General features: G+C 42.1%; 1 protein-coding gene across 1 annotated transcript in view; it reads right to left on the bottom strand.

Moving 5' to 3' along the window:
- Nucleotides 1-12,709, bottom strand: part of efnb1 (ephrin-B1) — a 50,385-nt gene extending 37,676 nt beyond the window's left edge. The window contains exon 1 of the mRNA XM_067438581.1: nt 11,658-12,709. Coding sequence (XP_067294682.1) covers nt 11,658-11,776 — 119 coding nt within the window. The 5' untranslated portion in view covers nt 11,777-12,709. The remainder of the gene's footprint in view (nt 1-11,657) is intronic.
- Between the last annotated feature and the right edge of the window lie 1,886 nt (nt 12,710-14,595).

Raw genomic sequence — 14,595 nt, 5'->3', positions numbered from 1 at the left:
GTAATTAAATTTACATAATTGTGTCAACAGAATAAATCAGTGAAGCTCTTGTTCCACCAAATGTTTCTTCCAGAGAAAACGCAGCGGTAGCTTCAGCATTCAGTAAACTTTGCGTTTTGCTGATATAAATATCAGAGTGCTGAGGGGTGGAGAACGCAGCCAGAGTTTTTCCAATTTTACAGTCCTTCAATTATATTTTCGCATTCAGTCTGAGAGAAGGCTGACCTAAAACACAAATGGCACATTATTATGGGTAAGTGAGCCGTGTGTGTGTGTGTGTGTGGTGTGTGTGTGTGTGTGTGTGTGTGTGTGTGTGTGTGTGTGTGTGTGTGTGTGTGTGTGTGTGTGTGTGTGTGTGTGTGTGTGTGTGTGTGTGTGTGTGTGAGATGGCCTTACTGCTGAGAGTCTGGTGGTAAGAGGTTTAAAGGGTGACTTGGACTTAGTGGTGGTGGACGCTCCCATATGTCCGCTGTCGAGATAGAGCGCAGAGAGTGTGTTTGCCTGAGGCCCATATGTCTTTATGAGAGTGCTTAGGATAATCTTTGCGTTCAACGACCAATTCATCCTGTATATTGAGTTATTGTGCTGTACTTTAATGAGATGTGGGATTGAGATATGCCGACATGTCTCTCGTAAAACAGTCACTAACAAACGGTTCTGATATTCTTTTTATCAACTTTATTCACTCTTTCAAAGCCCATTCCTTTCAGTGTACTGTGTGGGTCTCTGAACTTGTAATTAACAACACACACATGCTCACGCACAGGTGCATACACACACATACACACATTCTGTAAGTAAATAAACATTAAGTACTTAAAACAACATGCAGCAACTGTGATAAAACAGACCAGGCCAGTTTGAGCATCTGCTGTGCCGTGGAGCTCAAAGCTGCTTCAACGAGTAACACAGAGAGGCTCCAGCAATAGATCGGACATTTTTTCTCGCAGGAAGAAAAGCTCAAATGTTGATGTTTTTTTTTTTTCAATCTCTGTATTGGATTTAGGTCCTATGTGTATTTGTAAAAAAATAAATTAAGTAAAAAATAAATAAATTAACTTAAGAACTCAACATTAATTTTCTATAATCAGAGTCTTGATGAGCCCAAATGCTTTTGCATATGGCAAAATCTATTCTTTTTCAACATATACATTTTTTAAAGTTATAAATAATTAATTTATATATAGAATATCTGAAATTGAATTAAGGAACCATATCAAATGTAGTCAAACTTTATGAAGTGTAACTTAAAAAGTAATTTAAAACTTTATGCAGTGCTTAACAGATATAGCTATGGCTGATTTATAAATGGTGCATAACATTTCTAACTGTTAGGATGTAAATTAACTGAAGTTCTGTTATGCATTAGCCTACATAATAAAGTAATGTTTATCTATATGAATTTAAAGTTTTATAAAGTGTTGCCAATTTCTAAGCAGTTGACTTTAGTTCCCGTTTTCCTTCCTTGCTCAATTTTCGCATGAGAACGGTAAACATTTTTTTTAAAAAACATAAATTTATGTTCATTCGTAATTTAAGGCGCGGTTTTAGTTTTAAAAGCACAATTTATGTTTTCGCGTCGACCCTCGGGTTCTCAACATGCTAAAGTGTTTTGCTCATCTTTTACAAGGCCAACCGAGAGACTCCTTAATTAAAATATTCCCCTCGAGATGAAAAACACATGTGCACTATTCCTGTCCCCCTGTTTACGACTGGCATGAAGTTGGTTTGACGTTAGACGTTTGATATTCGCAAATTTAGGGACCGTCTCTAAAGTTGCATACGACATTGGTATGCACGTTTCAAACTTCAATAACATTTGAATGGAATAATTTACTGTCATAAATCCAACTGTACAGTGTTCATCCAGGTGTCAGCTATCATGCACATCTTTTATATTTTTGATTTATATTAAAATACACTGTCAAATCATACTTAAATATTGCTGTTTTTCACTACTGTATATTGGCTCATACATAAATATGTCATATTTTAGAGCTCAATAACATTTGAATGGAATAATTTACAGTCATAAATCCAACTGTACAGTGTTCATCCAGGTGACAGCAATCATGCACATCTTTTATATTTTTGATTTATATTAAAATACACTGTCAAATCATACTTAAATATTGCTGTTTTTCACTACTGTATATTGGCTCATACATAAATATGTCATAATTTAGAGCTCAATAACATTTGAATGGAATAATTTACAGTCATAAATCCAACTGTACAGTGTTCATCCAGGTGACAGCAATCATGCACATCTTTTATATTTTTGATTTATATTAAAATACACTGTCAAATCATACTTAAATATTGCTGTTTTTCACTACTGTATATTGGCTCATACATAAATATGTCATATTTTAGAGCTCAATAACATTTGAATGGAATAATTTACAGTCATAAATCCAACTGTACAGTGTTCATCCAGGTGACAGCAATCATGCACATCTTTTATATTTTTGATTTATATTAAAATACACTGTCAAATCATACTTAAATATTGCTGTTTTTCACTACTGTATATTAGCTCATACATAAATATGTCATAATTTAGAGCTCAATAACATTTGAATGGAATAATTTACAGTCATAAATCCAACTGTACAGTGTTCATCCAGGTGTCGGCTATCATGCACATCTTTTATATTTTTGATTTATATTAAAATACACTGTCAAATCATACTTAAATATTGCTGTTTTTCACTACTGTATATTGACTCATACATAAATATGTCATATTTTAGAGCTCAATAACATTTGAATGGAATAATTTACAGTCATAAATCCAACTGTACAGTGTTCATCCAGGTGTCGGCTATCATGCACATCTTTTATATTTTTGATTTATATTAAAATACACTGTCAAATCATACTTAAATATTGCTGTTTTCACTACTATATATTGGCTCATACATAAATATGTCATAATTTAGAGCTCAATAACATTTGAATGGAATAATTTACTGTCATAAATCCAACTGTACAGTGTTCATCCAGGTGTCAGCTATCATGCACATCTTTTATATTTTTGATTTATATTAAAATACACTGTCAAATCATACTTAAATATTGCTGTTTTCACTACTATATATTGGCTCATACATAAATATGTCATAATTTAGAGCTCAATAACATTTGAATGGAATAATTTACTGTCATAAATCCAACTGTACAGTGTTCATCCAGGTGACAGCTATCATGCACATCTTTTATATTTTTGATTTGTATTAAAATACACTGTCAAGTCATACTTAAATATTGCTGTTTTTCACTACTGTATATTGGCTCATACATAAATATGTCATATTTTAGAGCTCAATAACATTTGAATGGAATAATTTACAGTCATAAATCCAACTGTACAGTGTTCATCCAGGTGACAGCAATCATGCACATCTTTTATTTTTTTGATTTATATTAAAATACACTGTCAAATCATACTTAAATATTGCTGTTTTCACCACTATATATTGGCTCATACATAAATATGTCATAATTTAGAGCTCAATAACATAATTTTGAATGGAATAATTTACTGTCATAAATCCAACTGTACAGTGTTCATCCAGGTGTCGGCTATCATGCACATCTTTTATATTTTTGATTTGTATTAAAATACACTGTCAAGTCATACTTAAATATTGCTGTTTTTCACTGTCATACTTAAATATTGCTGTTTTCACCACTATATATTGGCTCATACATAAATATGTCATATTTTAGAGCTCAATAACATTTGAATGGAATAATTTACAGTCATAAATCCAACTGTACAGTGATCATCCAGGTGACAGCAATCATGCACATCTTTTATTTTTTTGATTTATATTAAAATACACTGTCAAATCATACTTAAATATTGCTGTTTTCACCACTATATATTGGCTCATACATAAATATGTCATAATTTAGAGCTCAATAACATTTGAATGGAATAATTTACAGTCATAAATCCAACTGTACAGTGTTCATCCAGGTGTCGGCTATCATGCACATCTTTTATATTTTTGATTTATATTAAAATACACTGTCAAGTCATACTTAAATATTGCTGTTTTTCACTACTGTATATTGGCTCATACATAAATATGTCATAATTTAGAGCTCAATAACATTTGAATGGAATAATTTACTGTCATAAATCCAACTGTACAGTGTTCATCCAGGTGTCGGCTATCATGCACATCTTTTATATTTTTGATTTGTATTAAAATACACTGTCAAGTCATACTTAAATATTGCTGTTTTTCACTACTGTATATTGGCTCATACATAAATATGTCATAATTTAGAGCTCAATAACATTTGAATGGAATAATTTACAGTCATAAATCCAACTGTACAGTGTTCATCCAGGTGTCGGCTATCATGCACATCTTTTATATTTTTGATTTATATTAAAATACACTGTCAAATCATACTTAAATATTGCTGTTTTTCACTACTGTATATTGGCTCATACATAAATATGTCATAATTTACCAAAAAGGAGCAAAAAAATTATACATTTCTTAATAATGAAATCGAACAGATTACACAAACATTTTATTATATCAAATTAATATATATATTTATAATATATATAATTATAATATAAAGCGTCCGTGAAAACAAACAGGAACTAGCTTCTGATCCTTCAGCAAGCGATCTGTGTGAACCTGTCTGTCTATTTGGTGTTTTTGTCTGTCTATTGCAAGAGTTTTTCCACCCTTTTGTTATATATTCCATATATATATAACAAAAAAAGAGAAAATAAAATAGATAGAGAATGGCGAGCGAAAGCAGCAATTTCAGGAAGTGTGTTCATCCCTGCCCACGCTACATCACGGGTGGGGATACACACTCTCTCTGTGTTGCCTGCTTGGGAGCGCAGCATGCCCAGGCAGCCCTTGAGGGGGCTGCTTGCGAGCATTGTGAGAAGTTACCGCTGAGAACGCTGCGCTCCCGCCGGGCACTCTTTGAGGAGGGTGCCTCGGCTCGTGTTCCCCGCGGCTCTGGTCCCGCTTGCTGCCGAGGCGGAGCGGAGGCTGCAGTCGTGGGGATCACAATTGGATGTTGCAGAGGGGTTAGAGATGGGCGCTGCCTTATCTCTGCCCTCACCTGCACCATCCAGCGGCTCTTCTCGGGGCATGGAAGCACGCATGGCGGTTTCTTCCCCCCCGAGAGAGTCGCCGGTGCTTCAACTGTCCAGCTCTGAGGAGGTGGACGTTGAAAGCATCGAGACTGAAGACTCGCCACTTCAGTCCCCTGCATGCGAGGAGCTCGTTGAGGTTCTGACGCGAGCGGTGGCCAGGCTTAACATCGACTGGCCAGCCGAGAGATATGAGGCAGGAAGAAAGCGTACAAGCAAATTAGACGAGAGATTCCTGCCTTCTCGCGCCTCAGAGACGGGGATTGCCGTTCTTTCACGACTTGCACACTGAGGTGGCAAGGTCGTGGAGGAGACCGGCATCATATCGTGTTTTCAGCCCACAGACTTCGGTCTACAGTAACATCGCTGGGCTGAAACAGTATGGTTATGGGGCGATGCCAAAGGTCGAGGAGACGCTCGCGAGCCATCTCTCGCCTTCTTCGGCATCGTCCCTTAAAGCCCCGACTTTGCCCACCAGACCTTTAAAAACAACGTCGGCGCTGGTGGGCAAAGCGTACTCGGCAGCGGGTCAGGCGCTGCATGCCTGCACACGATGGCAATCGTGCAGGCGTACCAGGCTGACCTGCTGAGGGATCTGGATAGTAGTGATGTCGTGGGGGGAGATATTATTACAGAGCTGCGTTCCTCCGCTGATCTAGCTCTCCGGGCCACCAAGGAGACGGCCAGATGTGTGGGCCGCTCTATGGCAGCCTTGGTGGCCACGGAGAGGCATCTCTGGTTAAACCCCACAGACATCAAGGAGAGGGAGAAAGCCTTTCTGCTCGATGCGCCGCTTTCTCCTGGAGGCCTCTTCGGTGACGCAGTCCATACTGTCACCGAGAGGTTCCAGGAGACGAAAAAGCAAGCTGCGGCGCTCAAGCAGTTCCTCCCTCTCCGGGTCCAGGTCCCTGGGGCTGCTGCTGACATCAAGCAGCCCAAACCGAGTACGAGCGCCTCGCACAGGGCAAAGCAAAAACAGAGCGTCGCCACCCGAACTCCCCCTCAGCGCGGGGACGAGGGGCGGCGCTCTCAGACGAGGCCTTCGAGGGGCAGGGCTGATCTGAGGACAGTCCTGATCGCCAAGAAGGCCTCGTCGAAGCGTTCCTGATGCCAGAAGCGTCAGGACGCTGAGGGTGGTTCCCCCCGTAGGAAAACGGTGTTTACCCCTGCCAACGGTACCCGTTTCTCTGCGGCACCCTCTGGGGGCCGCGCTGCCAACCCCGCCGCAATGTCGGGGCGCAGTCGGTCTCCGCGGGCCACCCGAGGGTGGTCCGCGCCCCCCTCGGGGGGCCCCCGAGCAGTCAAGTCAGTTGTTCCCTGCCGGTCCGCCGCTTCAGGGCACTGTGCTTGTTGCTCAAAGTACACCAGAGGCCAGCCTCGAGAGGCTGGTTCCCTTAGTAGATTTTCTAGACGAGTGGAAACGTCTATCAAATATATCTCATTGGGTCCTGCAGATAATCGAAAGGGGGTACGCCATTCAATTCAAAAGTCGGCCACCTCCTTTCAGCGGTGTCCTACCTACAGAGGTGGGCCCGGAGCAGGCTCTGGTAATGGCACAGGAAGTACAGACACGCCTGCAAAAAGGGGCTGTAGAGAGGGTTCCCCCTCCCAGCAGGGAGTCTGGGTTTTACAGCCGTTACTTCATCGTGCCGAAGAAGGATGGGGGCTTACGCCCGATATTAGATCTGCGTCTACTAAATCGCTCGGTGGCCAAGCTCAAGTTCAAGATGCTCACACTCAGACAGATTGTGTCGCAGATCAAACTAGAGGATTGGTTTGTCCCCATAGACCTCAAAGATGCGTATTTTCATGTCTCCATCCTTCCACATCACAGGAAGTTCCTCAGGTTTGCCTTCGGGGGAGAGGCATTCCAATATCGAGTACTTCCTTTCGGTCTAGCACTGTCACCCCGCACATTCACCAAGTGTGTGGATGCAGCTCTGGCGCCGTTGCGTCTGCAGGGCATCCGCACACTGAATTATATCGACGACTTGCTGATTCTAGCGAATACAGAGCAGATGGCGGTTCAGCATCGAGATGCTGTTCTCGCGCATATGTCGAAGTTGGGGTTGAGGCTGAACGCCAAGAAGAGTGTGCTTTCTCCGGCTCAGAGAACCACTTTTCTAGGTGTGAACTGGGACTCGGTAATAATGCGGGCGCAATTATCGCCAACACGCATAGCATCGATCCTGGCAGCAGTCAAAGAGCAGAAGCTAGACCGGGCCGTCACTGTGAAACAGTTCCAGAAACTGTTACATCTCATGGCAGCAGCGTCCAACGTAATACCTTTTGGCCTACTGTACATGAGGCCACTGCAGTGGTGGCTCAAAACAAAGGGGTTCTCCCCGAGGGGAAATCCGCTCCGCACGATCAAAGTCACGCGGCGATGCCTACGTGCTCTGGTCATGTGGAAAAACCCGGGGTTTCTATCTCAGGGTCCCGTGTTAGGGGCTCATGTTCGTCGCGTAACGCTAACGACAGATGCCTCTCTCACGGGCTGGGGGGCGACCATGAGTGGTCGCTCATCCCAGGGTCTATGGCAGGAACATCAGCAGCACTGGCATCGGCTAGAGATGCTCGCAGTGTTTCTTGCATTGAAACAGTTTCTGCCCGACCTCAGGGGCCACCATGTGTTAGTCAGGTCAGACAACACATCGGTGGTCGCCTATATAAATCATCAGGGGGGTCTGAGGTCCCGTCCACTGGACAAATTGGCGCATCGGATCCTCCTGTGGGCCCAAGGGAAATTGCTGTCAATCAGGGCAGTATATATCCCGGGGGTCCTGAATCAGGAAGCAGACAGCCTGTCGAGGCAGGGGCCGAGGCCCGGGGAATGGAGACTTCACCCAGAGGTGGTGGAGCTCCTATGGAAGGTATATGGGAAGGCAGAGATAGATCTTTTTGCTTCGGCGGAGAATTCCCACTGCCCGCAGTGGTTTTCTCTGACCCATCCAGCCCCGCTGGGGTTGGATGCCATGGTACAGGAGTGGCCGAGGCTACCCCTGTACGCCTTCCCCCCGATTGTCTTGCTTCCAGGAGTTCTGGAGAGGGTACGCCGGGACGGGGCCCAAGTACTTCTGGTGGCTCCGTACTGGCCGACCAGAGTATGGTTTTCGGACCTGGTATCTCTCCTGGAAGGCTCTCCGATGGAGATTCCGACCAGGAGGGATCTACTCTCTCAGGCGGGCGGGAGATTCCTGCACCCACGCCCAGAGATGTGGAAACTATGGGCTTGGCCTCTGAGGGGGCCAGGCTCATAGAGGAAGGTCTCTCGGCCGAGGTCGTTGAGACCATCCTTCACTCCAGAGCTCCGTCCACGAGGAAGCTGTACGCTCTGAAATGGAAGCTTTTCTCAGCTTGGTGCAGAGAACGCCAGTGGGACCCAGTTAACTGCCCGGTTGGTACAGTGCTGGAGTTTCTGCAGGCTAGGTTCTCGGCAGGGTTGACCCCCTCCACAATAAAGGTGTACGTGGCGGCCTTGGGTGCCTTCCACGTCCCTTTGGGTGGAGTGTCTTTGGGAAGACACCCTCTGATTACACGCTTCCTCCGTGGTACTTTAAGGTTGAGGCCTGTGATGCACTCGAGGGTCCCAGCTTGGGACTTGGCCATTGTTTTGAGGGGCTTGTGCGGGCCGCCATTCGAACCCTTAGAGGAGGTTTTGGACAAGTTCCTCACCCTAAAAACTATCCTTCTTTTGGCCATATCGTCTCTCAAAAGAATAGGAGATATTCAGTCCCTGTCAGTGAGGCCCTCATGTTTAGAGTTTGCGCCGGGATGGTGAAGGCCTTTCTACATCCGGGTTACGTCCCCAAGGTTCCTACGAGCCCACGGGGCCCCATTACTCTCCAAGCCTTCTGTCCTCCTCCGTTCACGACGTCAGACCAGGAAAGATTAAATCTGCTCTGCCCTGTTAGGGCATTAGATACATATGTCCACAGAGCTGCCCTGTGGAGAAAGACCGATCAGTTATTCGTCTGTTTCGGAGCCCCTAAGAAAGGGGCTCCAGTATCTAAGCAGAGAATGAGCAAGTGGGTGGTCGAGGCCATTTCACTTGCTTACGATATTTAAGTATGATTTGACAGTGTATTTTAATATAAATCAAAAATATAAAAGATGTGCATGATAGCCGACACCTGGATGAACACTGAACAGTTGGATTTATGACTGTAAATTATTCCATTCAAATGTTATTGAGCTCTAAATTATGACATATTTATGTATGAGCCAATATACAGTAGTGAAAAACAGCAATATTTAAGTATGACTTGACAGTTTATTTTAATACAAATCAAAAATATAAAAGATGTGCATGATAGCCGACACCTGGATGAACACTGTACAGTTGGATTTATGACTGTAAATTATTCCATTCAAATGTTATTGAGCTCTAAATTATGACATATTTATGTATGAGCCAATATACAGTAGTGAAAACAGCAATATTTAAGTATGATTTGACAGTGTATTTTAATATAAATCAAAAATATAAAAGATGTGCATGATAGCCGACACCTGGATGATCACTGTACAGTTGGATTTATGACTGTAAATTATTCCATTCAAATGTTATTGAGCTCTAAATTATGACATATTTATGTATGAGCCAATATATAGTAGTGAAAAAAAGCAATATTTAAGTATGATTTGACAGTGTATTTTAATATAAATCAAAAATATAAAAGATGTGCATGATTGCTGTCACCTGGATGAACACTGTACAGTTGGATTTATGACTGTAAATTATTCCATTCAAATGTTATTGAGCTCTAAATTATGACATATTTATGTATGGGCCAATATATAGTAGTGAAAAAAAGCAATATTTAAGTATGATTTGACAGTGTATTTTAATATAAATCAAAAATATAAAAGATGTGCATGATAGCCGACACCTGGATGAACACTGTACAGTTGGATTTATGACTGTAAATTATTCCATTCAAATGTTATTGAGCTCTAAATTATGACATATTTATGTATGAGCCAATATACAGTAGTGAAAACAGCAATATTTAAGTATGATTTGACAGTGTATTTTAATATAAATCAAAAATATAAAAGATGTGCATGATAGCCGACACCTGGATGAACACTGTACAGTTGGATTTATGACTGTAAATTATTCCATTCAAATGTTATTGAGCTCTAAATTATGACATATTTATGTATGAGCCAATATACAGTAGTGAAAACAGCAATATTTAAGTATGATTTGACAGTGTATTTTAATATAAATCAAAAATATAAAAGATGTGCATGATAGCCGACACCTGGATGAACACTGTACAGTTGGATTTATGACAGTAAATTATTCCATTCAAATGTTATTGAAGTTTGAAACGTGCATACCAATGTCGTATGCAACTTTAGAGACGGTCCCTAAATTTGCGAATATCAAACGTCTAACGTCAAACCAACTTCATGCCAGTCTGTTTACGCTCATAACTCAGCGGCTGTGTCTCAAACCCTTCTGAGCTGCCTACCAATGGTGCCCAAATTGCTGTCTAGGTGCCCAAAAACTGCTGGCAGGGTAGGCAGCCCATTAGGTTTCTGAGACACACTCGGTAGCCTATTTCACACTGCACACAAAGGCTCAAAACAAAGAAAATCACGTTAGTCAACTAACAAGTCAAAATTAAAAAGTTACCTTTTAGTTACGATATAGATTTTTTTTAACTACACAGATTGTTGTTTTGCAAATGCAAAACTCAAACAACAAGCTTTATTATTCTGTTGAGTGAAGCCTCGGTGGCGTCTCGAGCCATTATTCAGGTTAGGTAAACATATTGGACGCTCCCTAGAACGTTTTATGGGCAGCAATCAGAGAGATTTTATGAGCGTCTAGGAAACCCCTGCTTAAAAACCTATTAACTCTCTCGACACAACTCTGATTTGATCAATATGACAGGCGCAAAGAGCCACCGGGCCGCCGGGATTTAGGCAGGCCGGTGGCGGAGAGTCAGCACGCCTCTTCAGGGAAAAGAAGAAAAGCTGGACAAGCCGAGAGGAAGAGAGAGTTTCGTGCTAAAAACTAAAGAACAGTAGCTGATCCATTTCTAATTTGTAAAAGTATAAAAAGTTAAATAAGGCCTGCGTCAAGGCCACACTTTACATTTTGACTATCCGAATTCCTAGTTAAGAAAGCCATGAGATGTTTGAACTGCGATATTCGTAGAAGTTGTACTAGCATGAAATTGTTGTCGAATCCCCGCTCAACAAGGGATTTTGCGAGTTGATGAGATGCGGCGGTGGAGTATGACAGATGTGTGTAATATCCCGGGAGAGAGCGCGCGCCTGCACGGTCACTTCATGCTCGAGCTCAACGCGAGCTTCATGTCATCATGCCGGAGTGCGAGCCGTGACAAGAGCAACGGAGCTTTTCACATCGGATTTAACCGTACGTCTATTTTTTTTTTGTATCGATACAAGTCGAACTGGTAATATATCACCTATCTGAGACTGTATGATACACTTCATACTCTAAGGGATTTTAAACACGCACTCGTGCACTTACTTGGGATTTTGTGAATTCCACACAACAGACTCCAGCGATTTGGCAGCGGGTAACGCGTATCTGCACATGGCTGTCAGAATCCAGAGGTAATATTTCCACGAGCCGTCACTTCCAGCCATCTTACAGGGTTCTCGGAGAGAGACAAGCCAGCTAGAAGATAAGATCCTTTCGATCGACTGTACTCCGGGTTACCGAACCACATGCAAAAGAGTAGGTTAGGCGTCCAGGCGGAGGGGCTCCATGGCTCAACTTCCAAATCCAATTTTTCTAACGTTGCCTGGAGGAAAAAAGGTGTCGCACAACGTTGCACAGGCAAGGCCAACGTTTCTCTATTACCAAAATCGCTGCTACCTTGCACTTAGGTAGACGGCAGCGCGTGACTGTTTTATTGTACTCATCTATTAGTGAGCTAGTAGCCTTACAAAAGGTCAAATCACGCCAGATAGGGGGTGAGTGACATGAACACAGCAGGTATAAGGACCATCAATCCCGTGTTGGGATTCGGGTTTGTGAACAAATCCGGTCCAAATCATGTGTCAGATTTAAAACTAGATTCCTTTCGCTTTTGATCCCAAATCAGAGATGAGCTTTGGATATGCAACAGTTTTTGTCCGTAATTTATCGACCTAAATCCATTTTCGAAGTGTCCAGCAACAAAGCTTAACTGTCAGTCGCAGGACTGCCAAAAATATCTGTCCAATTCCATTTGGATTTTCTATCGAAAAAGACAAGAAAAGTAAACTCCCGAGTTTTGCGGCTTCTTATATGCTGGCGTTTCAGTGCATGTTGATAGACGGGATATCAGCTACTGTCCGCTGCTGGCTCGTGTGCCACAGGGAGCGCACAGTTTAGCCTCAAGGATTTAAACAGATGGGGAAACTCCAGCAGTTCGGCGCTGTACTGACTTCCTCGGCGAGTTAATGACGCGTCGTTTAGCCTTGGATCTTGTTTGGAGTTGTTCGGCGCTCGACCGTGGATCCGGTGCGTCCGCAGTCAGTCCCGCACACCGTTCACAGCGCAGTGACTCGCGATCCATCACCTCCACTCCCACCGAGCTGCTAAACCCCGCCCCATTCAGGAACGGACCAATCAAAGCGCATGTTTAGGATGACGTCGCAACATGGTGTCACTCGCTGTACAGTGAGTTTCGGAGAAGTTCATCTGCAAGAAAAACATTTATAGTTAGTCTAGTCATTATTTTAAAGCTAAAAGAAAGCGTTTTTGAAAAGGTAGGTGAGTTTAAGATATCCACTGTCAACTGTTTTTTTTTTTTTTTTTTTTTTTTTGCAGATTTACTATTCCGCTAATTAATGTTTTCTTTAGACATCATAAAGCGAGACTGCTTGTTACTGTGGCTACTCCGTAAGTTTATCTCTAATGTTGCATTTTCGTTTCCCCTCCCTGTTTATAATTTTCACCAAGATATGCACTTCTTGAGTAATTTTTCAATAAGTTTTACATTCATAATACGGCTAACAGCTGAAAACACAGGTCTTCACCGTATAAGCGTTTAATAACAGATTTAGGATCATTATCCCAAAGACATCCAAGAGAGTGACACTAATGATATTTGATGGTCAAACAAAGATAACGCTAATCCTTTCAGTAGTCAATACCGCCCCCTATCGGCTATTAATATTTAAAACTGTAAAGGATTTTGAATTTTAATATTTCAAACTGTAAAGGATTTTGTTTTTGTTGGGTTTTTTGGTCTTTGTTGCCATAGAATATACTTTAAAACAAACGGTGACATGTTAAAATGAGAAGTTAGTCGATATTAAGATGGTTTATTTGTTAATCATTTTAGCTGCCCCTGTCTGCAGGCTATGTTGTCTGTAATTAAGGTCTATGGCTAATTTGTGTGTCCTCCTCCCCGAGTAAGTAGCCTACTAAGTAGTGATTCTGAGTGACATATGGTTCCTTGTCAATCTACTATACAACTGGTCTGTGTGTGTGTGTGTGTGTGTGTGTGTGTGTGTGTGTGTGTGTGTGTGTGTGTGTGTGTGTGTGTGTGTGTGTGTGTGTGTGTGTGTGTGTGTGTGTGTGTGTGTGTGTGGTTCTTCAGAGAGCCATATGTCTTGAGACGGGTTAGTCCTCTGGCTTGTTTAGATAACATGAGTGTGGTGTAGCTTTTACTCTCTAAGCTCGTGTGTGTGTGTGAAATGTCAGTTTATTCATTACCCACATTTAGATTGGTCTGAAAGACCAGCCACACATTTATAAATGACATATGCAGTCATGTGATCTGTTTAGGGCTTAACATCATCAACTATGGCAGAAAGAGGAGTTTGTGTTGAGACAGATGGCTTTTACAGTAGTAAGCCGACATGCATTTTTGTTTGATGTTTTGTCTGTATGATTCTTTCTGCAGTTTTATGTGTAATAATGTTTGCATGTCCTTTTGCATAAGTACAAACATCTGACCTTTTCTTATTTCACCAGCACTCAGAGCTAAATATAGTCCCCACCTTAACCTGACTATTATTAAGATCTTTCAGCCATTCATATGCCCTCTTTTTCCTCTCATTTTTCTTTAATGTTCTCTTTGTGTATCTGAGGTGATCTGATGTTTAGTACTGCTAGCCTGAACCCGAAATATTCATCGCAACAAACTCTGAGAGAGCAAAACCACACACACACCCAAGAAGAAATTACTGCCATGCATTTGTCAGCAGCTATTCACTAATATGTCCACACTGCGGTCTGAACACAGTTACTAGTAAACCTAAAGCACACATGGACACACACAACCACAAACACACACACACACACACACACACACACACACACACACACACACACACACACACACACACACACACACACACACACACAAGCACTTTGAACTTTACATACAAAGTTGATAAGCACATATGCATGTGTGTGTGTGTGTGTGTGTGTGTGTGTGTGTGTGTGTGTGTGTGTGTGTGTGTGTGTG

Source organism: Pseudorasbora parva, chromosome 3 (assembly GCF_024679245.1).
Source record: "Pseudorasbora parva isolate DD20220531a chromosome 3, ASM2467924v1, whole genome shotgun sequence".
NCBI classification, from domain to species: Eukaryota; Metazoa; Chordata; class Actinopteri; order Cypriniformes; family Gobionidae; genus Pseudorasbora; species Pseudorasbora parva.
Note: the sequence above shows the minus strand (reverse complement) of the source record. Positions and strands in the feature narration are given on the sequence as shown.